Source organism: Schistocerca piceifrons, chromosome 6 (genome assembly GCF_021461385.2).
Source record: "Schistocerca piceifrons isolate TAMUIC-IGC-003096 chromosome 6, iqSchPice1.1, whole genome shotgun sequence".
NCBI classification, from domain to species: Eukaryota; Metazoa; Arthropoda; class Insecta; order Orthoptera; family Acrididae; genus Schistocerca; species Schistocerca piceifrons.
Window position 1 is genome coordinate 292,073,369 of NC_060143.1, and position 27,696 is coordinate 292,101,064.

The window sequence follows — 27,696 nt, forward strand, 5'->3', positions numbered from 1 at the left end:
CCCCTCTATTCTTGTTACTGATAATGGTCCGCAATTTGCCTCTTCCGAATTTGCGGATTTTTGTGCTTGTCACGGCGTTATGCATGTCACGGCCCCGCCATTCCATCCACAATCAAACGGTGAGGCTGAACGACTGGTCCGCACATTTAAGGCTCAGATGCGGAAACTTCTGACTTCTTCTGCTGCTGATGATGCGCTTCTCCAGTTTCTGGCGTCTTACCGTTTCACCCCCATGGGCGACCACAGCCCGGCTGAGCTCTTACATGGCCGACAGCCCCGCACACTACTTCACCTTCTGTGGCCTTCCACCTCACAGCCGCGGGTGCCTTCACTTGGCCGGTTCACCACCGACAACCTCGTCTGGGTATGGGGATATGGCAGGCGGCCAAAATGGAGTCCGGGCCGCATCTTACGACACCGTGGCCGACACCTGTATGAGATCCAGACGGACACGGGTGTTGCAGTGCGTCATTCGGACCAGCTTCGGCCTCGTGTGCCGGCAACGCCTGTTCCGAATGCCGCTACACCACCTTCGCCTCTACCTGACGCTCGGGATCTTGGCATCTCTCAATACTCACAACGCAGCCCTCTCACCGTCATCGCGATGCCAGCACAAGAACGGACGCCACCAGGAGACATGCCCATGCAGGGACCGGATGACCATCCTCTGTCAGAGCCAATCTACTCGCCTCCTCCTCCAACGGACGCTGACACATCGCCCATGTCTCCTGTTATGTCAACTGGACTTGCCGCAACGGGCAGATTGGTGCATAGGGCCCCAGCAGATTCAACCCCTACGTCTTCGGTCATCTCGACCCGTTATCATCGGGGACACTTCCGTCCGAGCGGAAAGCCCCTCCTCGAGACTTTACAGCGAGTCAAACAACGCCTATGCACGTTAGCCATCTCCAGGACACCTACATCAGGACTAGTGCAACAATTTCAGAGGGGGGAAAAGTGTTGTGACTCGCCGATCATTCAAAGTGCCGCCGCGCAGTTACATGCGTCCTCTACGTGCGGCGCTGTCTGCCAGCCATGCAGCAGCTGGGCCACCTAAGCGGCCAGCCGAGCAGCGGCCGCTAGACTGGGACTCAGTGCTCATTCGAATGCTAACGTGTACACGTCTTGCTTGTCAACTTACTCTGTGATTCATGTGTGTTGTGTCGTTCTGAAATATATGTGTTAAACTTGACTTTATAACACCCTACTTAGTGTGTTCTAGTCTGCCATCCCACAACCTATATATTGAACATAGCACCCAAAAGAATGAAGTGCATAATGCTTTGGCTCAGTATCATGGGGCAGCTCTTTAAGAATGCAATGCCCTCTGATAATGCCTAACAGACTATCCAGAAAAACAGAAAAATCCACTAAAGCTCCAAATGACAAGAGTTGGGGACATTTTCCAGCGAAAATAAATGCTTCCTCTGAAAAATGTAAGTGGTGTTGACAGAGAGCACCGTGGAAAAATCTAATTTGAATGTAGGAGACATAAAGCTAATTTTCACGTGGACAAATTCTTTGTGGTGTGTCGGGCACAACTGAATCATGAGAGACTGACTGTATAATATATGTGCTTTGAACAAAAGTTTTGCACTTTTCCATAACCAATTGTGTGTATGTGAAAAACATAAAAAATTGTTGTCTAGCAATTGTGTGTATGTGAAAAACATAAAAAATTGTTGTCTAGCATATCTTTGTTTAAAAAATGTAGGTGAATATGTCCAAACTATTATAACAGAAGGCTATTGGTGACTAATATGATAAACAACCAGTTGTCTTTAAGAGAAACTTAAGAGTAATATTTGATTTGTCTTCGATTTATGTGAAGTGTTGAAACCCACAAAGACAAAAATATAATGCTGCAGTGGGATTAAAGGCTGTGTGAATAGGGATGAACTTTCTGCTCTCGAAATAAAGGCATGTGTTCAAAAGACAAACTAGCAGCACACACTGTTCATGTGCATTTACTCATCATACTTTTTTTAAAGATAAGTAATGGTTTGTCAACTGAATCATTGCTTAAAATGAATTATTCTATAATATACAAAATTACAACTGTCAGCAGTATTATCAACAATCACCTACTTTCCTCCATAATATTTTCACTTCATTCACCATCACAGTAACTTACTAAACCCAATATTAAAAACATTTTTAATTATTTACTTATAATATTATACAGCTACAAAATCCTTTGTACAGCATCCGCTCCTGCAAAACTAATTTTCATAAATGCCCTTTTTATTTCTTAAACGTTATTAAAGTTCAGATATTACCCAATTGTAGCCTTGATGTTTTAGGGTTCTTTAGGCTTTTCATTCCAAAATAAACTCCTGCTTTACAAGAAGTGTTGGTGAACTTAAAGGTTATTTATTGTGTTGCATTATAGCACCTATAATAACATCAAAATACCTACATCTGAGCCACACATCTAAGAGCATTCACACACAATTTTAAATTCAGATCCAATTATAATTTTTATGTCTAATTTAATTAAAAATCAACATGATTGAAGAGATTGCCATCCATTACAAAAAGATATGAGATCACAACAATCACTTCAATATATGTCACAGACACAGTGATTTAATATGTTTTTGTCCTATTTCAAATTTTACAGTTCGATTACAAATCGGAGACACATCTTCAATTAAGAGCAACATTATTTTGGACACGTTAGGCAACAGTACAGTGGAATTACTTTGGCCTCCGTCCTCTCCCTCCTCCTCCTTTTGCCTTCTTTGCACTAGCTGGTTTTTCTTCACTCTGTAAAAATTGAATACACTATTCAGTTATTGAACAACTTGAATGAAAATACCACTAAATGCCACTACCGCTTCCACTACCACTCAACGCTCTACATGGTGGTTAGTATAATACCAATATTTAAGTTTTCATTACTAAGTATTGAATAAACTAAAAACAATCTCACACAGAATGTGAGAGATCACATTAGACTCAAGCACACACACATTTCATTTCGTCCGAGTTGCTAATTAAGCAACTATATTATAAAGCTGACATATACATTAAAAACTAAAAAAGGTAAGCCAGCCACATTTAAACAATTGTTATCAGAAACACTCAGATAAAATTGGAGAAATTCACTCACTTTTAAAACATGAACAGTTATTAAGAACAGCGTCATTGTCATTTAATTGAAAACCATTGTGACTGGAATGAAAATATTGATTGTTAAACTACATTCTGCTAACATATCACGAAACAAGTTCATAGGCTGATCTACATTCTTTCAGTGTTATTTCTCTGTGACTAGCCAGCCACTGCTCATTTTTAAGTATCTGTACAATGAACGTATTCCACACAGGATTTTCTGTCACTGTATTCACCCTTTTTTTAAAGAGAGAGAGGGAGGGAGAGAGAGAGAGAGAGAGAGAGAGAGAGAGAGAGAGAGAGAGAGAGAACTGGTAGAACTGATCACAAAATATGTACACAAGACCAGAAGTGTGGCTAGATATAAGGTTCATGGTCAACTTTTGACACAGCAAGTTAACCAGAACTTTTTACCCAAACCAGAAAAGGATGAGAGAGTGCCACTGCCTGTCCACTTCATTTTTTGACACTCTTCTTCGTGCCATCTCTCATTTTCATTGGGACTGAAGATTGTCAACACAAAACTCAAGAGCTTTTCATAATGGATAGCCTGGGTCAACACTATGGCCAAAGAACACACCCATTTATTACTACCACTGCCACCACCACTATTGGCCACACTGGAGCATGTAAATCATTCCACATTCACATTATTTTTTACAGGTCGAGTTTATCTGCCCAGTACTTTTCATTTGCTCCAATTGTCACTTCAATTTGTCTGAAACCTCTATAGCCTTTCTATGTAGTCATTCCTGCTGAAAATTTTTATGTCTTCAAAGGATGTTAATTTTATCTTTGTCTTCTATATTTGCTGCTTCAAGTTTAACTGCTTCCATTGTCCTTCCACTTTTCCAGATTTCTCATCACTAGTTGTCATTACACGTCTGTTTTCTAGCAGTTGTAGGACGTACTTTCATATAACTTTTTCAGTTTTAAGGAGCAATTCAGCTCCTTTTTTTTTCTTTTCTTTTTTTACATTTGGTACAGAGTTTCTTAAGAATAAATACCCTCTGAGAGTGTCACAGTTTTATACATGGTGTTTGTAACGGATCATCTTCCTTTAGCATTACTTTTCCTCAACAGTAGTTGTTGATACCAGTATTATTTTTCGAATTTTGGACAGGTCAATATTATCTCAGTTGCTTTTCTAAAAACTTTCATATAATTTTATACACAGTATGTTATATTTCTATCTAAAATTTGTGAAAATGAACTACTTTATAAAATGTTTTACTCTCGATGTTATAATCAGTAAGTATTATTTCTGAATGTACAGTTAAAATTATTTTTTGAAACATTTGAAATTATGAACTACTGGCAACACTGTACTGGTTACTATGCTTATCTCTGGATTTATTTATGAAATAATAATCAAAATTAATAATGTAACAAACTAGTAGAAATTCATTTGTTAAGAAAAATTGTAAACCCTTTGAAATATGGTTATTTCAGCAGAGTGTGGGAGTCATAAGCATGCTTCTGATGTGATCGGACATATTTTTGTATTTTGTGCGAATAACGTAATTTCGGCTTTGTTAACGTAAAAATTTTAAAACTGTAGGATACACTAAAATGTGAGAAAATATAATTACCTAAAAACAAAAATTCTGCAACAACAATCTTCAAATTTATTTAGATCAATCCAACGGTGAGGACCTAAAATGACATTTTCAGCTATAAGAATCAGACCCCTAGACAAAAAGAACTGGAGTCAACTCTACATGGAAAGCTAGGTAAACTAGAAAGTTTATTGTAATCTTTACTCCTCTCAAATCTTCATAAGAGACTAATGTGGACAATAGATGCCATTAGGAAGGAGGGGGTGTACAGGAACATGATGAAAGACCCCTGAGGATGCCACTAACAATATTTATTTAAGAACAAAGCAAAAACGAAACATCAATTGAATGGACACATTGGCATAGACATTAATTATGAATGCACGATAAGGCGCAGACAAAAGAAAACATTTTATCATTCAATTTTTTGTACTGTTGTTTTCTGTTTTAAGAGAGACAGTCAGACTTATGAGTATGCAGCAGGACGACGTACTGTGATAGTGATGTATTCTATTGTATCAGTGAATAATTCATGGTTAAATAATATAGCAAGCATTTTTATTTACTGAGACAAAGGGAAGAGAAAAATCAAGAAAGTGGATTTTTGGTGATCACGAGAGGCACCGGTATCCCAGGAGTCCACTGCTGCCTGCATCTTCAACTACATCAGCGAAGTCTGATCATTAAACGAAATTGAGATAAGCACAAACAGACTTTTCAACAACGCAAGATATACATATATTCAAGTTTAATATATTATTATTTTTATTTTAATATATTACAATTGGCATCCTGTGTGCCAGAACTTTTGGGCACCAGTCGTTAATAGTGTTGTTAACTATTGTCATAGTCAGAAATTTCTATGACATTGTAATAAATAATAAAAATTAATTGTCTGTATTTTCTGTTTCCATGAATCACGATGGGGAGCAAGCATCAGAAAAGTGCAAAAATTGAGGAGAAATATTTGGAAAGGAATAAGAATTGGATGCAGGTCATGTAAAATTTTCCATAGTAAGTTGTTTTATTCAGTGCAGCAAAGGTAGGACGGCTACGCAAGTTGCTTGCATGGTTACGCTTGGTAGCACCTCTGGCGAAAAATTTACAGGAAATTTTCAGTGTGATACGAATTGTCAGTAAAACAAAGAATTGTGACACAATAGTTTGAACATCATAACAGATGAAAAAAACAGGCCTTAACATTTCAGAATTTGCATTTATCAAGTGTAATAATTAATGTAGGAAAATTTTAACATTTTGTGAAATTTTTATTTCTTACAAATTAATATAACATGGCTGAAAAATATATGACTACTGTTGATAACAATAGCAAAAATGCAATCAGCCAAGATGGCGTAGAATTGCGAGATCAAACAACTGAAGTTCAGGCGCCATGCATGCCTACTGCAGAAGGTTTAAGTAGATCAGAGATGAGTGTCGCAGGAGTGACAAATGATAGCGAAGCTCCACAGCAGAACGACCTTGACAACACATTGTTTACAATTGACGAGACAATGTCACGCATCTCCCAAAGCGACATACTGCTCGTGAATGAAATACTAGAGAGCAACCAAAATGTGAATCGTGACAACAAGTTACAAATAACACTTGTTCGCAACACAAACATTAACTTGGAAAGCACTGCGGACAGCAACCACAGTAGTACAACTAACGCAATGGCAATTTCTATCTAACATGAATGCGAAATTTGATAATATGAAACACAAGATGAACACCAATTTCAGTGATATGAAACACAATATGAATACCAAAATTGGTAATATGACACAAGTATTGAACATGGTAAAACAGCAGCAAAACACTGTTACACAAGATCTAAATACAATGAAGCAAGAACAGAAACAAGTATTCAAGGATTTCAAGACACGGTCTCACAGAAATTCGATAACTTAACCAAAAACTTTCGCAACCAAAAACTTTCGCACTGAAATAGACGAAAAATTGAATGATATGAAAACACAGGTAAAGCATGAAGTACTTTCTGAAGTTAACAGTAACATTACGGAGTCAAAACAGAAGATATATTCTTTTAATGACCCTCACAATCTAGTAGAATAACAGATAAAGAAAATCACAGACGCAAACACACACATAGAAGCCACACAAAACCAGTTGGTTTGGACAGTAAAAAAGGTAACCACTGTCGTTAACAAACTAAATAAAGACTATGAAGGTGTACCTCTAGCTGTAAAGGAGCTCACTTTAAGGGTAGCAACATTAGAAGTTGACTCAGCATGTGCAAAGAAGGAGAGAGAGAAGATTAATGAAACTCTGAGTGATATGATTAGTGAAGCTGAAGCAGGTATGCTAGATGAGGGTAACACCATTGCAGAGAAGCTAGTAACCGATTGTAAGTTATACACAGATATAGTCGAAAAGGGTATTCTGGAGAAGAAAAATGAAATCGTGAACAAGGTAAACATTAACCTGCAAGCCGCAGAAAATAGGATCTGCAATCTTTTGGAAGAAAATAATACCGCATCTCGAACTATGCATGTAAATAATACACAGGCTATCGAGCACATACCACAACCTGTTGGTATCTATTCACAAATTGTCACGAGTCACACAGCATGGACCAGTGACAGTCGTAGATTACAAATGTAAACATACCCACAACTCCAATACCTGAACAATTACCAGCCAGAATTACAGGTAGCTACAATAATAACATAAATACGACCGAAAATGCCATGTGTTTTATCAACTATTTTTGCAGACAAAGGTTTGCTGAGACATCAACAGTTTCCTACATTCACTACTGAAAGTAAGAGAATGAATCCTGTAGTATTTATCAGTGCTTTTCGTCATGTATTTCCACGCACCTGGGCGGAAGCACAGAAAATAAGTCTTGTTGTGAGATATACGCAAGGCGATGTGCTCTTATGGGCAACCGAAATGGTCGAACGTTGCAGCACTTATACCCAATTTGAATGAGCTTTTCTCAACAAGTACTGGTCTGAGGCAGTGCAAGAAAGACTCAGACGTGAGGTTTTCTACCCTGCACCATTCAATGGCAAATACGGTAGTCTATGTGGATACTTTGAGAAATACCTGAACAAGACATGCTACTGAGTGAACCCAATATTGCAGGTAGACATGTTAAAAATTTTGAAAAGTCGTTTACCATCGCACATTAGAGAAAAATTAGTCAATGCCTGAGCACAACACTCAATATTTTCTGTCAGTGCTCAATTCTATTGACTTAATATATGAGGAAAGATCTGTACCCCATAGGGCAACAGAACTTCAGACAATAACAACATGATCACGTAAATCAGTCAGTAAAACGTGATTTAAACACAAAGCAAAGTTGGTACACACAACACCAAAATTACATACCTAGAGGTAATGAGTACCGTAAAGTGTACTGAAAAAACAAACGATTTAAAAGAAATTTCCAAAACAACATGGGTAACTTCAATGTGCGAGTAAATTACAATTCACCATCCCTATGCCGAACATAAACAGAAACAGTCAGCTGCAGTAGTGGCTGATGTGCGGCAACACTGCCATGCCTTACGCAGTACCGCAGTTGACTTTTGGGCAGCAAAATAACTGCACAGTGGCTAATGACACAAACTGGCAAAGTACACACACAGTGCAACTCACCGAAATTTCTCCAGGTAACGAACTAAATCACACTACGCCGTTGGAAAACACCAACTGGTCGTAGTAAAGTCCCAGGCTATTGACCTCTCAGGAACTGGGAGCAAGGGAGAATTACAAACATGTTTCATAAGATTTGACAAAAGAGCCCTCCCAAGAACCATGGACCTTGCCATTGGTGGGGAGGCTTGCGTGCCTCAGCGATACAGATAGCCGTACCGTAGGTGCAACCACAACGGAGGGGTATCTGTCGAGAGGCCAGACTAACGTTTGGTTCCTGAAGATGGGCAGCAGCCTTTTCAGTAGTTGCAGGGGCAACAGACTGGATGATTGACTGATCTGGCCTTGTAACACTAACCAAAACAGCCTTGCTGTGCTGGTACTGCGAACGGCTGAAAGCAAGGGGAAACAACGGACGTAATTTTTCCCGAGGGCATGCAGCTTTACTGTATGGTTAAATGATGATGGTGTCCTCTTGGGTAAAATATTTCGGAGTAAAATAGTCCCCCATTCGTATCTCTGGGCAGGGACTACTCAAGAGGACGTCGTTATCAGGAGAAAGAAAACTGGCATTCTACGGATTGGAGCGTGGAATGTCAGATCCCTTAATCAGGCAGGTAGGTTAGAAAATTTAAAAAGGGAAATGGATAGGTTAAAGTTAGATATAGTGGGAATTAGTGAAGTTCGGTGGCAGCAGGAACAAGACTTCTGGTCAGGTGAATACAGGGTTATAAATACAAAATCAAATAGGGGTGATGCAGGAGTCGGTTTAATAATGAATAAAAAAATAGGATTGAGGGTAAGCCACTTCAAACAGCATAGTGAACGCATTATTGTGGCCAAGATAGATATGAAGCCCACGCCTACTGCCGTAGTACAAGTTTATATGGCAACTAGCTCTGCAGATGACGAAGTAATCGAAGAAATGTATGATGAAATAAAAGAAATTATTCAGATAGTGAACGGAGACGAAAATTTAATAGTCATGGTAGTAGGAAAAGGGAGAGAAGGAAACGTAGTAGGTGAATATGGATTGGGGCTAAGAAATGAAAGAGGAAGCCGTCTGATGGAAATTTGCACAAAGCACAACTTAATCATTGCTAACACTTGGTCCAAGATTCATAAAAGAAGTTTGTATACATGGAAGAAGCCTGGAGATACTGACAGGTTTCAGATAGATTACATAATGGTAAGACAGAGATTTAGGAACCAGGTTTTAAATTGTAGGACATTTCCAGGGGCAGATGTGGACTCTGATCACAATGTATTGGTTATGAACTGCAGATTGAAACTGAAGAAACTGCAAAAAGGCAGGAATTTAAGGAGATGGGACCTGGATAAACTGAAAGAACCAGAGGTTGTACAGAGTTTCAGGGAGAGCATAAGGGAACAATTGACAGGAATGGGGGAAAGAAGTACAGTAGAAGAAGAATGGGTAGCTTTGAGAGATGAAGTAGTGAAGGCAACAGAGGACCGAGTAGGTAAAAAGACGAGGGCTAGTAGAAATCCTTGGGTAACAGAAGAAATACTGAATTTAATTGATGAAAGGAGAAAATATAAAAATGCAGTAAATGAAGCAGGCAAAAAGGAATACAAACGTCTCAAAAACAAGATCGACATGAAGTGCAAAATGGCTAAGCAGGGATGGCTAGAGGACAAATGTAAGGATGTAGAGGCTTATCTCACTTGGGGTAAGATAGATACTGCCTACAGGAAAATTAAAGAGACCTTTGGAGAACAGAGAACCACTTGTATGGATATCAAGAGCTCAGATGGTAACCCAGTTCTAGGCAAAGAAGGGAAAGCAGAAAGGTGGAGGGAGTATACAGAGGGCCTATACAAGGGCAATGTACTTGAGGACAATATTATGGAAATGGAAGAGGATGTAGATGAAGATGAAATGGGAGATACGATACTGCGTGAAGAGTTTGACAGAGCACTGAAAGACCTGAGTTGAAACAAGGCCCCGGGAGTAGACAACATTCCATTAGAACTACTGACAGCCTTGGGAGAGCCAGTCCTGACAAAACTCTACCATCTGGTGAGCAAGATGTATGAAATAGGCGAAATACCCTCAGACTTCAAGAAGAATATAATAATCCCAATCTCAAAGAAAGCAGGTGCTGACAGATGTGAAAATTACTGAACAATCAGTTTAATAAGTCACGGATGCAAAATACTAACGCGTATTCTCTACAGACGAATGGAAAAACTGGTAGAAGCTGACCTCGAGGAAGATCAGTTTGGATTCCATAGAAAAGTTGGAACACGTGAGGCAATACTGACCCTACGACTTATCACAGAAGAAAGATTAAGGAAAGGCAAACCTGCGTTTCTAGCATTTGTAGACTTACAGAAAGCTTTTGACAATTTTGACTGGAATACTCTCTTTCACAGAAGAAAGATTAAGGAAAGGCAAACCTGCGTTTCTAGCATTTGTAGACTTACAGAAAGCTTTTGACAATGTTGACTGGAATACTCACTTTCAAATTCTAAAGGAAGCAGGGGTAAAGTACAGGGAGCGAAAGGCGATTTACAATTTGTACAGAAACCAGAGAAAGAGTCGAGGGACAAAAAAGGGAAGCAGTGGTTGGGAAGGGAGTGAGACAGGGTTGTAGCCTATCCCCGATGTTATTCAATCTGCATATTGAGCAAGCAGTGAAGGAAACAAAAGAAAAATTTGGAGTAGCTATTAAAATTTATGGAGAAGAAATAGAAACTTTTAGGTTCGCCGATGACATTGTAATTCTGTCAGAGACAGCAAAGGACTTGGAAGAGCAGTTGAATGGAATGGACAGTGTCATGAAAGGAGGGTATAAGATGAACATCAACAAAAGCAAAACAAGGACAATGGAATGTAGTCGAATTAAGTCGGGTGATGCTGAGGGAATTAGATTAGGAAATGAGACACTTAAAGTAGTAAAGGAGTTTTGCTATTTGGGGAGCAAAATAACTGATGATGGTCGAAGTAGAGAGGATATAAAATGTAGACTGGCAATGGCAAGGAAGTCAGGAAGTCAGAATGTGACTGCAGAAGCCTTGTCTAGGCTACCACTAGGTTCAGAGGAATTTCGTGAATTAACAGAGCAAGATGCAGAAATCAGAACATTATTAATGCACGGTACAACACAACAGTCTGATTCTCGTAAGTTTTGTAAGCAGATTAAAATTATACAACAGCAAGATCACAGATGGAGTAAAGTATGCAAATCCTTAAGAAAGATGAAGGTGTAAAGGTAAGTAAATGGTATCAGGAGTACAAGGGTGTTTTGTTTAGTAGGAAACATGAAAAATCTAATCAATGGTGTGTGTGTGTGTGTGTGTGTGTGTGTGTGTGTGTGTGTGTGTGTGTGTGTGTTCCTGAAGATTATACCGAAGAATTTATAAGACACACACATGAAGTATGGGGACACTTCGGAGTGAGCACATGTAGTGAAAAAATTGTTATTTTATTTTCCAAATTTGAGAAGGCAAGTCCTACAGGTAATAAGAATGTGTGCAATATGTCAAGAGTCAAAACAGTCCAATGTGTCAAAATAAACTGAGCTACAACCAATACTCACAAAAAAAACCCCTCTAGATATAGTATCCCTGGACATAGCTGGTCCATATCCAAGTAGTAGTACTATACAACATTTTCTCGAAACACGTCAAAATGTATGCCATTAAAAATGCAACAGCCACACATATCAGAAGAAGAATTGAGGGAGACTATTTGAGAAGAGTAGATAAATCAAAGATACTACTAACTGATAACACTTCATATTTCATTGGGCAAAAGTGGAAACAATTTATGACCTCACAGGGCATAAAGCACATATCAGTAAGCTTATTTCACCCAGAAGCAAGCTCAGTAAAATGAGTCTTTAAAGAATTTAACCAGTTTATTAGGACATACACACCTCACAAACACACCTGATGGGTAGAATACATAACTCCTTTCATGCAAGTTGTCAATAACCTTCCACATTCTTCAACAGGTTTCGCACCCAATGAACTGATGTTCCGGACAAAACAAATGAATGAGTGGGTGTCACCCATACCAAAGGTACCCACTACAGAAATGACACTACAAGACAAAATCAAAACTAGAAAACAGGGCCGAGTATAGAAGGAAAATTTATAACAAGAAACTGAAACATTTTACACAATTTTTTGAAGGGCAACGAGTCCTCTTACTGACTCACCCTAAATCAACAAAAATTGGCAAACTAAATAAGAAGCGGCAATTACTCTATTCAGGGCCATATCCGGGGACGTACAGATTAGCCTATGAGAAAACCAGAAGAGGCTGATGAAGCATGGTAATTTTTTTTTATCACTAGGTAATTGTACACAGTGTACATAATTCTAAGTGTAATATTTCTTCTAGAGAGTATTTTAAGATAAAGTAATGAATATAGGCATAAGTGATTCTTTTGATCTGTACACATAGGCACAAAAATTAACAGCAATGAAAGATGACACATGCTTCATGCAAAGCGTAAGTACAAACAAAATTAGCTTATGGCTCAACAGTCCGCACTCATCAATTCACACTGACGTCAGTAGCAGGAGAGGAGACAATGTATATCTAATCTAAATACAAAGTAAATGGAAATACTGCGCAAATACATCTACTGTCAAAGAACTAAGGAACCTATTGATATATGTAAACAGAGATTTAATTAAATACTATGTTATTTGTAAAGTGGAAACAATGTATGACCTCGGAGGGCATAAAGCACATATCAGTACGCTTATTTCACCCAGAAGCAAGCTCAGCAGAACGAGTCTTTAAAGAATTTAACCAGTTTATTAGGACATACACACCTCACAAACACACCTGACGTGTAAGCTAAGGTCTAACAACAAAATACCGTGAGAGATGTCAAATAATTTTTCTTTGCAGAGTGAATAATCACAATGGGTAACAGAATACATGAAAGTCTATGAATTTAAACAAGGTATGGAAATATCTGCAGAAGTATGCAACGACCAAATGTATCGGTGGCCATCGAGCTACAAAATGCAATCAGTTTTAAGTTTTTCTTTCAGTGAACAGTGCATCGTCATGGCGCAGAAGAAGAGAATTACGTCAAGTGTAGCAGATACCAAATGAAGAAACGGACCGCACCTCGTGTAAACAATTTAGTTATAAGGAAAATTATACAAAGGTCATAAGGCAAATGAAAAATGAAATATATACATCATCACAGTATGTTTCCGTGACAATTATCACTACCTATTCACTGCAGAGTACACAAACATTTAAGCACGAGATTTTACAAAAACCAGTTAATTTTTATCATGTTACATGAAAGCTTGAGTAATGGCAGTTCCAGGTATTTAAGAAAGATAAGACTATGCTGAGGGAATTAGATTAGGAAATGAGACACTTAAAATAGTAAAGGAGTTTTGCTATTTGGGGAGCAAAATAACTGATGATGGTCGAAGTAGAGAGGATATAAAATGTAGACTGGCAATGGCAAGGAAAGCGTTTCTGAAGAAGAGAAACTTGTTAACGTCGAGTATAGATTTAAGTGTCAGGAAGTCGTTTCTCAAAGTATTTGTATGGGGTGTAGCCATGTATGGAAGTGAAATGTGGACGATAAATAGTTTAGTCAAGAAGAGAATAGAAGCTTTCGAAATGTGGTGCTACAGAAGAATGCTGAAGATTAGATGGGTAGATCACATAACAAATGAGGAGGTATTGAATAGAATTGGAGAGAAGAGAAACTTGTGGCACAACTTGACTAGAAGAAGGGATTGGTTGGTAGGACATGTTCTGAGGCATCAAGGGATCACCAATTTAGTATTGGAGGGCAGTGTGGAATGTAAAAATCATAGAGGGAGACCAAGAGATGAATACACTAAGCAGATTCAGAAGGATGTAGGTTGCAGTAGTTACTTGGAGATGATGAAGCTTGCACAGGATAGAGTAGCACGGAGAGCTGCATCAAACCCGTCTTAGGACTGAAGACCACAACAACAACAAGTCTATGTTGGTGAAAACATGAGACTTTACACTAAGCGACACAGGAATTGAAGGACACAGCAGTAACACATGAAGAATCAACCAGACACTTTGTCAATGATTAGCCGGTACACATGATTTAAATGAACCAAAGTTCCTTGACAATTAGTCCATGATTGTACAAGTAACATTTCCTCATAAATCCTTGAACCAGTAGATGAGTACTTCCTTTCCTCCCCTTCCAAACAAAGGAGGCGGTGTCAAGCGTAGTTAAGGCCAGCAAAGTGCGATGTTTTTAGTACTATTTCCAATTGTTTTTCGCCTTCCTCCAACTAATATCATATGCTTGTATTATGTCAAAAAATGTGATATGAATGAAGATGAGTCGTAACTAACAAACAAACTGTAGTGATAGAACCCAGTTAATGAAAAAATTTTTATGACACGTTAAATCTTTAGAAATTTATGTTTGTAATATAACCAATGGATGGAATGTCAGCCATAGGTATAAGTTATCATGTTATGTATATTGTTGTAACTCGATACTTGTATGAATTTTATTGGAAATCAAACTCTATATATGAACTTAAAAGACAAGCAATTTATACAATATTTTGGACAGCTATATGTGTCTTTCAACAAGTGCACGGTTAAGTGTAATGACATGAACATATGTGTGCAATGAAATAAGTACTGTGGCTCACAACGCTTGATACATGGACAAGTGAGCCACAGTTGTTCAAGCAGATGCTTACCTCATTGACAGATTCTGTTGGTCACGGTTCTCTCCGCAGAAAATGCAAGTACGACAGGTAGTAATGACATCCGGGCTGTAAAAATAGATATCTTCTGCCACAGCGTCGGATTTTGAACAAAAAGCACACACTCACTGCACCCAGCATAAAAACAAACGCCATCGAAATTCTTTGATACACAGCACTCAGGTGAAAGTGTGACACTCAGCGTGACATCAACACCAAGAAAACGAGTGCACGCACGTGCAATGGCAGCATATAGCATGTTGACCATTGGAAACCAGTTCCCGTCGTCCAATCAGCCAGTGCGAACCCGACAGTGAGAATGAAACAAACTGGACATTATTGTTACAGCGCTAAATTCAAATATGTAATGGACTCACATATTATGTATGTAATATTTTAATTTTTTGTACATACGATAAGTTAACATGGGGGGGGGGGGGGGGGGGTGGACTGGGGACTGTACATCTCCATAACATGTCAACGTATAGTGTGGAGGCCATTGTACAGGTATGATATGAAAGACCCCCAGGATGCCGCTAACTAATATTTATTTAAGAATAAAGCAAAAATGAAACACCGATCGAACGGATGCATTAGCAAAGACATTAATTATGAATGTGTGATAAGGCGCAGACAAAAGAATACTTTTTATCATTCAATTTTTAGTACAGTTGTTTTTTGTTTTATGAGAGACAGTCAGACTTTCGAGTATGTAGCTGGAGGATGTACTGTGATAGCAATGTATTCTATTGTATGAGTGACTAATACATGAAGAATGTATCAAGCATTTTATTTATTGAGATAAAGGGGACAGAAAAATGAAGAAAGTGGATTTTTTTGTGATTACAATAGGCACCGGTATCCCTGGAGTCCTCTGCTGCCTGCATCTGCAACTAGATCAGCGAAGTCGACTGTAACTGACAGAGATCGAATTGGACTTCACGAAAAACAATAAAAAAAAAAATTCTACAGAACGTTCACAGAAAATATGAGTGGATATCAACCACCCAACTTGTGCTTCAGAAGACCGGATGGAACCCTGGAAACCAATACCAAAAATGACATTCTGGCAAAGTACTTTGAAAAACTCCTCAACTCGGACCTCCCTATGAAAGAATTGATGACATAAACAAGCACGTACAATCCAGATAGTGAACCTCCAACTCTAGAAGTAGTTAAAGAAATAATCAAGTTACTCAAGAATCGTAGAGTACCAGGAGAAGACGGCATCATCGTGGAAATCTGGAAAGACCCAGAACTCACCCAAGACATCCACAGGATCTTGGAAGATATCTGGGAAACCATGAAAATTCCTGACGACTGGAAAATTGCCCTGATTCACCCACAACACAAAAAAGGTGACAAGACTGACCCGAACAACTACACAGGAATATCCCTACTAACAGTCATATACAAGATCCTCTCTAAAGTTTTACTAAACAGACTGGAATGCCAGACCAATCACTTGATTGGGGAATACCAAGCAGGCTTCCGTAAAGGGCGGTCTTGTGCGGAACAAATTTGGAACCTGGAAATGATTTTACAACACAAACAGAACCTGATAACGAGACTGGAATAGAAGGGAGAACCGATAGAGGTACTCAGGGTACCCTCCGCCACACACCGTCAGGTGGCTTGCGGAGTATGGATGTAGATGTAGATGTCCCAGGAGAAATTGTCAGTATTCAGCTGCATGAGAGGAATGATCATTCAAAGCTAAAAAGTCTTATAAACATGGGCTCTAAAGTGCATATCTTAAGAGCTGAAAGTACTTCACGATTTTCGGTACTGCGAAACAAAATCTGCTATTTAAAGATCTTCGTTTTCCATATCATATGGGCCAAAACACAAAAAACGTGTTTCCTGTAAACATGGACTCTATATAGTGCATACCTTAATAACTATGAGCAGTTTTTCATCTTCACTACTTTGAAACACATCTCTTCTATTGAATAAGTGCTCGTAGCTCTTAAGATATGCATTCAGAGTCCATGTTTAGCAGACATTTTTTGCTTCAATGATTGTTTCTGTAATCTGTGAATACTGACCTTTTCTCCTGGAACTTGTGTTATAATATAAAAATTGGTGTTTTGCCCATAAAGAGCGCAGTTAGGCTAAATTCCTTTTGCTGCCTTTCTTGCTGCCCAAGCTTCCCTCATTCTCTTGCTGTGTTTCTGTTACCAGTCCTCTGTCCATGTTTCTTGTCCACTTCGTGTCTTTGGCTTCATCTTGGTACCCCCATATTTCTTTCATTGCGGCTGTGATCTTGTTTGCGTTCTTCGGTTCATTTTACGCCTGTTTGTTTGTCATGGTGTATCTCATGTAGTTTACTTTTCTTAATGATGTTTCTGAATGTTATTCTGTCATTTATTGTGTCTGGCGTGATGTTGAGTTGGTTCAGGTCGTTTTATACCTCTGCCATCCATTTGTTGTTTCTAGTGGTTACCCAGTCAAAGATCTGTTTGGTCAGTCTGTGTGATGGCATTCTGTATAGCTGTCCATAGAATTGTAGTCTGCGTTTTCTAATCTTTTCTGTGATTGTCTCCATATGTTTGTATAGTTCCTCTGTAGGTTTTTTGATCCATACTCCATTGTTGTTAGTTGCACCAAATATTTTCCTAAGTGTTTTCCGTTCTATTTTCTCTAGTTGTCTGATACGTGTATGCCCTAGGATTAGTGTGGTGTCTGCTGCATGCAGTGCTTCGGGGAACACCACAGTGTTGTAGTGGCATAATTTGGCTTTTTGTGAGATACACTTCTTGTTGTAATGATTCCACACTAATTTGCATGCCTTTTCGAGTTTAGTTTTTCTTTCTTCATTTGAGTCTCTGTTATGTCCGCCCATTTGTAGTGTTTCACCGAGGTATTTGAAGTTTGCCGTTTTGTAAATCATGCCGTACTTTGTGTTCAGAGATGAGAGTTTCTTTGTGCTCATAAACTGTGTCTTTTCGTAAGAGATCTGTAGTCCAGTTTTGGAAGCAATGTCATGTAATTTTTCAGTAGCTTCTTTTGTTTCGTTTATACCTTTCGTGACAATCACCAAATTGTCTGCAAAAGCCAGGCATTTAATCTGTAAGTTTCCTAAGGTTATCCACTGTTGTGATATTTCCCATTCTTTTATTACCTTATCTAACACTAGATTGTAAAGGAGCAGTGAGAGGGCATCTCCTTTCGGACACCTGGGTGAATTTCAAAGGGCTCTGATAGTCCCCCACAGAGCTTTACTTTGGAGGTTGTGTTGGTCAAGGTTTGCTCTATGATAGTCTGTTTTTTGTTGTATACTTTGTATTCAGCTAGAATTTTGAAGGAGTTTTCCGGCGATAGAGTCGTACGCCTTTTTGAAGTCAACAAAGGTAATTATCAGGTTCTGTTTGTGTTGTAAAATCATTTCCAGGTTCCAAATTTGTTCTGCGCAAGACTGCCCTTTTTGATCTTAATATCTACTGAGAAGCATTTTTAATTATATGTTGAACACTAACTGGCCATTTTAGGGTCCATATCTCAATAGGTAAAAATGGAACCCTTATAGAATCTCTGTTGTCCGTCTGTCAAGATTCCCCTTCTCAGGAACAGGTAGAGGTGTCACGTTGAAATTTATGCAAAATGATATAAGGTCAACATTCCTTTGGCAATTTAAATAACTCAAGCTTTAAGTCAATACAATCAAAAGATATGGCTATATGTATCAAATATTTTGATATTTGCAAACTCACTCATCAAAACCTATCAATGAACTATCTATGTAAATGTCAGTCCTGGTGGGCTAGCAGTAAGTGTGTACCGGGAAACAGAGGTCTTAACCTGGCCATCAGGTCTCAACAATGTGAGGAGTTACCAGAAACAACGCACAATTTAGATTCCATGTTAAACTGTTCCCTTTCCCTGGTTGGATAACTGCGGTAGGTTACAGACACACAAGTTGCTGAAGTGGCATCCAATAGAAAGAGTTGCACCAGGCCACTGAGCCACACAAAATAATAATTATTATTATTTACATAATTAAATTTGTACAGAGTCATCAAAGTACCAGGTACTACTCGCACCTGTCCGACATTTCATTTTGTTGACTCTACTTATCCATATTGCCTCCTTGCTTAGATTGTGTGTGGTGACTTCTGCATTGTATTTAAAATTGCAGCATTGTGTTCATTTTCTGATCACTTATGCAGATTTTACTTACTCAAGAAGTTTCACAGGCATAATATCAGTGTCTCAAATGGTACTTTGATTTCAGCGTGATTTTTTGTAGACTGATAATCTTAGCAAAAAATACCTCTAAACCAAAGCCTAGAGTGCCTGTAAACCTCAAGCAGTTTGTTCTTGTTGGCGGTTTTGCTCGTATTTAGCAGATTTTGATTTTCTACAATGAAATGGAGTGAGGATTATCCATCACCTTTTTGATGCCAGCCTTTATAGTAAAAGACTTGTATCTTTCTCCCCTGAACTTTATTTGGTTGGTTAAAGTTAATTCAAAACTTTTATTAGTTCTGGATGAACATTGTTTTCTCTGAGAATTCTTAAATGTGAGTCTGTGGATATTATCATATGCTTCTTTAAAATACAAGGATGATGCAAGGAACTGTTTATCTTTGTACTTTTAACATCTATTATTAGTTTCAGGCTGAAAATTTGCTCTGGAGAGCTTCTGTATGTGCAAAATTCTTCTTGGTATCCATAAAGTTTCAGTGCCACAAAATTCTTCTTGGTATCCATAAAGTTTCAGTGCCAGACTGTTTCTTGTCCCTATTGCAATTTATCTCCTTTTTAAAATATTGGATGGGTTATTTGAAAATCTACATCTGAATTAGATGGTAGTGGAGATTCAGAATCAGATTTTCGACACTGTCTTCACTGCCTGCCTTGTAATTCTTAAGTCCAGTTATTGTGATTTCTACCCCCTTAATGGTTGGAGAGTTTATTATCATGGATGGTTACAGCAGGTATGTCAGTGTTTACTTTGAATGTTCCTGTGACTCATCACAATGTGAAAGATTGCTGAAAACATACATGGGGATCTCTGCGTTTTCTTGTTTACTAGGGGCTAACTTTCACAAATTCTCTCTCAGTATAGATGTTAAGAGTTTATATTTTGAAGATATCTGCTAAAATTTTTGTAAAAATTTCCCTGATTTCTGAAAATTCTCTTATCTTATCAAGGATGATTGTGAGATGTTTATGTATTGTTTGTCTTAAAATTTTATGAATTAAATGTTATTTTTGTTCCAAATTTGATTCTTCTAACTTCTGAGCTAGATCATTTATCCACTCTTGTGTCTTCTATTCATCATCTGGCCGCATTCTTCATTTATGTTTCTGTGAGTTATCAGAGCTAATTCTTCTACAACCAATTTTAATTTTGTGATAAATTCTTTTGATGTTTTATTGTTAATAGCTTCCTATATTTCACTATAGTATTCCCTTCTTATATTTGATTAATACACTGTGTATAATAATTAGCTGCTTCATCTTAAACAATATCCTTCACACAAAGCATCAGTCAACTATAAATTAAAGCATTGCAAGTGTTTCTCTTCCGAACATATTTTGCTGATACTGACCTACATAGGGAGAAACGATCATGATGATAATATAAGGGAAATCAGAGCTCACGGAAAGATATAGGTATTCGTTTTTTCCGCGTGCTGTATGAGATCTGAAAAACAGAGAATTATTGTGAATGTTGTTCGATGAACCCTCTGCCAGGCACTTAAATGTTATTTGCAGAGTATCCATATAGATGTAGACGTATATGTTCTTACCTTTACAAGAATATAATGGTTCTTGTGTACATGACTGAAAAGAAAAGCCACAAATGAGGAGCAAAAATCCTTGAAAACTTTTGGTCAGGGTGAAGGAAAATAAGATGAATCATATTAGTGACTAAATGCATGAAAATAACGTAACTGTACAGTGAATTGTGGTGTGTACACGCAATCTTTCTCACACGATTTTAAAGGAACTGTCAGGTAGAAATGGCTGCATCTTATACCAATGTCTGTAGTTCTGTGAAGTCGGATCACAGAAGAAATAAGGAAAAACAGAGGAAAATGGAAGTTGAAAATACCATAATACAGGCAATTGAATCACAAAGACTACTTTGGTATTGGCACCCAGAAAGAATGGATGATACAAGATTGCCAAAATGAGTACGGCAGTGGACACCAATGGAATATATACATACACCATTGTTTGCCTGCTTCATGGTAAGCTTCCTATCTTTTTGTTAACTGCAACTGTGATATTTTGATGTTAAATAACCCCTCATACAAAATTAGAATAATCTGTAATGAAAAACAGAAGTCACTATGAATTTGTGTGTGGCGCACGTTAGGTTATACGTAACTGTGTATGACATGAACATAATTAATTTTTGTTTGTATTTGCTACATATGTATTTGTATTCAATCTCAAGAGAACTGATTGCATGCAATGCACTCACTCTTGCTTGTGCACACAAATAAAACATGAGAATGAAATATTCATGACACCCCTTGTATCTCATAAACCTTTTTTGAGATATCAAACCAAGTTTCTAGCAAATGAAAGCCTGCAAAAAGGAGACTATTTTGCCATATATGGTTAACATGGGAAATTTCCTATCTACCATGGTGTACAAGAACCTACAGCAGTTTTCATTAGAATAATGCAATTTTTAAGGGCCATCGACAGCTGGTGAAATGAGAATTCATTGGAGGTTTACAACAGTATATGTGAAGAAATTACATATTTATTTTTATGCTGAAAATCATGTTCTTTATAAATTATTGCCCTGTCTTGTCCTCGGCTGGTTGTTAATAATCCACTACTTTAGGATTCTGCAGCTATTGCAACTGCATTAGCATGTTTGTTAGATGAAGCTTTGTAAACTCTGCTGTGTTTTGCTAATAGAAACAATACACCACAGCACCAAGAAAAACATGGGTGTTACTCAGAATTTGCCACTGATGCTTCTCTAAAAGAAAAAAGGTTAACAAGAAAGGCATAAATCAATCACTCTTTTTGTTCCAATTTCAGTAGTCACATATCCTGGTAAATAAAGTTTCACATTTTAACAAAATGGCAAAAACCCTCCTCCTGTGAAGCTAACAAATAAGGCTATAAGATGCAGAAAAAACTACTTTTTTACTCTGTAGTTTCTTCAACATTGTGTGAGAAAGTTTGCTGAACAGCCAGCATGCACACATCCGGTCACACCGTGTAGTGAACTGGTTGTTAACTGCACCAAAGTGGGCAAAGAATGTTGCATTCATAACGGACAAAGTGTACAAAACAGCAGGCAACAGAAAACCAAGGTGGTCGATGCTTCGGAGCAAAAGGTTGGTTTTGCCTAGCAACGAGGACAAGAATACGTCTGTGTGCATGAGTCAATTTATTTTGCATGAGCTCTGTTCCAACATACACTGGAAAACTATATAAAACATATAGAGGGTGAAATTCATGGGCATCATATTTTCAAGTCAAGCTGCAGTGCTGGCATAGGGTAGTCAGGTGGTACAATGTAGCCATATAGGTATCTTGTATGTGTGTGGGGGCTTTATTCCTCAGATTATTTACATTTTCAAATTAATAATTTTTGAATTCAGGCTTTGACACGTTCAAAATAGCAGACAGGATATGTTTATATAGGCTAGCAGCCGTAATGATGTGTAAACACACAAAATTTTTCAATCTTGGTCACATTTTATTGTTGCTGATTCTGATTGTGCATTTCGGCAAACTGTCATCATCAGATCTGTCAAGAGACAAAAAGTAAAACTATAAAAACAGTGCCAACCACCTCATGTACTTGAAAAAGCCACATGAGCCACACTGTATAGCATGTCCCTTACCAGTCCCATCATTATGTCACCATGCCGGACACGCCATCTATGATCAAGCTGCCTATGGGCATAATAATCAGCAGAATCTTGATCAGGCCCCCCTCTATTCTGGCAGGAAAGCTCTATTTTATGATTTGCTCAGTTGCAATGAGAGTTCATGTTAACATAGGTGACAGCAGACCACATTAAATACAGCTATGTTCTCACAGCATTAAATGTAGATATGGCTACAGAGATGCAAGATATTCTAGCTGTCCAGCTGAGGACCGATCAGTATGCGACGATCAAGAATGCTTTAACTACCCACCTGTTGCAATCCAAGGCATATTTCAGAATATCTAGGTATCATGCCTACCATCTGATGCGCAGAAAATATTAACAGTACGCACCTTTGCCCAGACTGCAGATCGCAGTTCAAAAGTTTATCTTACCACACAATCATTGCATCTGTACGCCCACAGAAGGACAGCAACCCTATGGCAGCCCTCACATCTTAACAAGCACAAATTGCCAAGTTTATGGCCCAAGTAACCAATTTGATAACATCGTGTTCCTGTCACTACCCACAACAGGGCTGGTTGGCAAGGAGGTCCAATCAATTGCCATCGGCAGCAAAGATCTTCTGGTACCACCAAAAGTTCAGCGCGGAAGTATGAAAAATGCAACCCTCGTGTGAGATGAGAAACCTGGCGTGAAGTGAGTGATGATGGCGACTGGCTCTCTCAATGGCAATCGACGCCTCTGTCAGAGAGATACACGAAGCAGTAGTTTTTAGTAGACACAGGAGCTGAAGTGTTAGTGTGTCTAGCTACTTGACTGGCACACCACAGCTGAGATGATTGCTGTCTTTTCACTGCCAATGGATCATTGATTCAAACTTATGGTCGTGTGATACTATTTCTCAATCTAGGTCTACGACACAAATTCGAGTGGCAGACATGAGGCATCATTCTCAGAGCCAATTTCCTGTTGTATAAATGGTGTTTTACTAGCCCTCTGGCATCACTGTCTCCTTGATACTACTACTAATTTAACCGACCAAGGAAAACTATGATGTATCATTGGTAGTACAGTATGTACCACCACAGGAGAATTTCCATACTTAGTTCCCAGAAGTTTCCTAAGCACACCCGTGCTAACGCCTATACAACATATCATCTTCCATTATATACTCACTAACCCAGGACCTTCTATCCATGCAGAGCCTTGTCGATAAACACCTCAGAAGTTGAGGGTAGTGAAGCAAGAATTTTCACCAATGTTAGCACAAGGGATCTGTCAACAGTCATGCAGTAGCTGGGCTGTGCCATTACATGTCGTGCCGAAGAAGAAAATGGATGGCACCTGTGCGGTGACTACCAAAAATTCAGTTTGAGAACAATTCCTGACAGATATCCGTTGTGGCACATAGAAGATTTTGCACACAATGTACATTGTACATGCATTTTTCTACCACTGACTCAGTACGTGTGCATCATCAGATACCTGTCGCACCCGAAGATACAGCCAAATTGCTGTTATTACTCCATTCAGTCTCTGACTATATGAGAATGCTGTTCAAAATATGTAATGCTGCACAGATGTTTCCACGTCTTATGGATGAGATAATGTGCAACCTTTAATTTTGTTACATATATATCGAGAACATTTTGGTGAAATCTTCTTCAGAATCAGATCACATGGAGCATTTGTATCAAACCTTCAACCACCTCAGTTTGCAGGGACTGACTATTAACACTTCATACTGTGTATTCAAAGTGATAGAATTGCAATTCCTCAGATTCACCATCAACGCCCAAGGAATTCAAGCGCAGAAAGAGAAAGTTAAAGCCATAGTCAAACACCCGCGGCTGGTCATGATCTGGGAATTGAGAGAATTTCTAGGCGTAATAAATTTCTATCACCATTTTGAACAAAACTATACACTGTTGACAACACCATTGAATGGCTAGCTGAGAGATGCTTCGAAACTGAATAATGAAATCTTATGGACTAGTGAAGCAGAAGCAGCTTGCACCAAATGAAAACTGGCAATATTGAAGCTATGCTGTTAGTGCATTCTATTTCTTAGGTCCCCCTTCACTTTGATAGCAGACATGTCGGCATCAGCAACAGGCACCATACTACAACAGCAAATAGAGCAGTGTTGCCAGCCTCTCATGTTTTTCAGGCACAAGTTTTTACTAACGGGGCAAGGCTGGTCGACATGCAATCGCAAGCTGAATGCTGTGTACACTGCCATAAAAAAGTTGCATCATATACTCAAAGGACAGCAATTTACTTTGGTCACTGACCACAAGCTATTGATGTTTGTCTTTCTTCAGATGCCAGACAAGGCATCACCACGACATCAACACCACCTACATAATAACGGCTAATTTACTATGCATGTTATTCACGTTTAGGGTGATATGAACATTCCAGAAGACGCGCTCTCTCTTTCATGTCAAAACACTTACAACTGCTATCAACTAAGAGGCTGTCACTAAGTCACAATGGCGCAACCCCTTAGTTACATGCATTACTGGAGCAACCAACAAGCCTGCACCTCCAATGTGACCCACTACCACTGGCGAACATATGGATGTATTATGACATTTCAACAGCAAAGACACGACTGCCTGTCCCTCTGCAGTTTTGACACTAAACCATTGCATCATTGGTGCATCCAGGGATCTGCAGTAAGTTGAATCTTGGGAAGAACACTTTCATGTGGCCGGGGTCAGATCACAAGCTGAGCGCCAGTGCATGACTTAACGGAGGAATGAAATTACTCAACATGTCAAAGCATTACATGGCACATTTCTACCACCTAATCAATGATCTGAGCACATCCATTTAGACATAATCAAGCTATTACCATCATCTGATGGTTTCACTTACCGACTTATGGACATCAACTGCTTTTAGCATTGGCCAGAGGCTTTCCCTATGAGTAATATAATCTCTGAAACTCTGACAACTCCATTCTTTTGAGGACAGATTGCCCAGTTTGATTTGCCTCTTCATTTTTACCGTGGATCAAGGCTGACAGTTTGAGCCGTATTTGTTAACATCACTTGCCACACTGATAGGCATGAAGTGTATCTGCACTACAGCTTACCATCCTACAGCCAATGGATTTGTGGGACAACTGCACCGGCAATTGAAGGCAGCATTAAGACATTACAATTTGCAGTGCTGGAAGGCAGCATTAAGACGTTACAATTTGCAGTGCTGGAAGGCAGCATTACCCATTGTGCTTCTAGGCCTTCATGCATCCATCAAGGAAAATCTCCATGCTAGAGTAGCTGATCTTGTGTATGGCCAATCAATTCAACCACCAAAAAAATTCCTCGAGCACAGATCTCCAAGCTGCAAGCACAAATCTGACAACTCTGTCCTGTCTCATTGTGAGGTCAACTCACTTGTTGTCCTTTTGTTTTCAAGGATCTAGCAATGTGTGACCAAGTCTTCGTCCCAGTATGATGCGATACACGAGCCACTCCAACCCCTGTATGATGAACTTACACAGTCCTCAGCACGGATGGAAAGATGTCTAAGATCGATATTATGGGTACCGTAATATAAATGATTAATACAATGTATATCATCAAATAGTCATACTTGTACTAGCTGCAGGTGTGTTTGCTTAACACATTAACAAAAATGGTAATTATGCTTTTAATCCAATTTACCTTTTATTCATGTTTGGACTTATCTCTCATCTATAACAGAGTGCACTGCCGTCATGGCTTGAGAGTCACCTGATCGCGGTTGAAAAATTTACCTTCCTACCAGTGACTGCCACCACCACAATGCACCTACACCTCACATGAGGCAGAGCTGTTTGAGGGTATACATCTCATAAATATATTAATGTATTTGGTATGTATTACTCATGTATATTACTGTATTTGTACCCTATTAATTGTAAATACCTAATATTTTGTGATCTATCGAAATAAAGCGCATCCTATGGACATTTTTCTTTTCTCATGAAAAATATTCTTGTAATATGTGCAAAAAATTGTATAGCCCATGTATTTATGTTTTTACTTCTTATCTCATGAGAGATCCGATGACTGCAGTTAAATGAAACACATAGTCAGAATCATAAATAATAATATGTGAGCAAGACGGAAAAATTGTGTTTCGCAAGTCCCTCACAAAACCAAGAGACAAGTGATATTTACATACCTTTCTTTTCTGCGAGGTATTGTTCGTACTGGGTAAAACTTTGAAGAATGTATCAAGGCGACCTTGAGTTGTCCCTGACCGGCCCTTTGCCAGTTTTTTTGCACCATTACGCACACGATCTTCATTGAATTGTTTGTCACCACACAAATATTTCACCAAACCTTCCTCATCTGGATCAGTCCATTTCAGCTGAAAAGTAGTAATTAATAAAGAAAAGCAAGTGGCACAAATTGTTACATTACAAAATTAACACACGGAAAAAGTTTTAAATGAAGTATACTGCTGAACACCGACTTTCTTAGTAAGATATTTTGAAATGCATTGTATTCCTCATTTATTACTAACAATGTATAAGAGTTGACATAAAAGAAACTTCTGAGGCTGTCAATTTGCAGTTTAATGTTCAATTAGTGCTGAAGTAGGATCTATTTAGGCCTACACACACGTGCATTCATTTCTTTGCATACATTTTTGCATGTTGTTTTCTGTGAAGTCGTGCAGATGCTCTGCTATTTTTGTCTCCCAGTGGGGCGCAACAACATAGCTGTAGTAAACTGTTGTCCCATTAACACTGATTAGACAGATTTTTATGAAACTAGGCACAGCACAAAGGTTGAAAAACAGTTGTACACTAATTGGTTACAAACTCTTTCTTGTTTTGGAGAGTGGGGAGT

General features: G+C 38.6%; 1 protein-coding gene across 2 annotated transcripts in view; it reads right to left on the reverse strand.

Annotated features, from left to right (window-relative positions):
• Positions 1–2,387: 2,387 nt before the first annotated feature.
• Positions 2,388–27,696, reverse strand: part of LOC124802989 (flap endonuclease 1) — a 79,358-nt gene continuing 54,049 nt past the window's right edge. Inside the window, exons 7-8 of one of the 2 annotated variants that reach the window (XM_047264090.1) lie at positions 27,023–27,211; positions 2,388–2,769 (exon numbers count right to left, since the gene is read on the reverse strand). In XM_047264090.1, coding sequence (XP_047120046.1) covers positions 2,701–2,769; positions 27,023–27,211 — 258 coding nt within the window. In that variant the 3' untranslated portion in view covers positions 2,388–2,700. The remainder of the gene's footprint in view (positions 2,770–27,022; positions 27,212–27,696) is intronic. The other variant, XM_047264089.1, reaches the window with a different exon arrangement.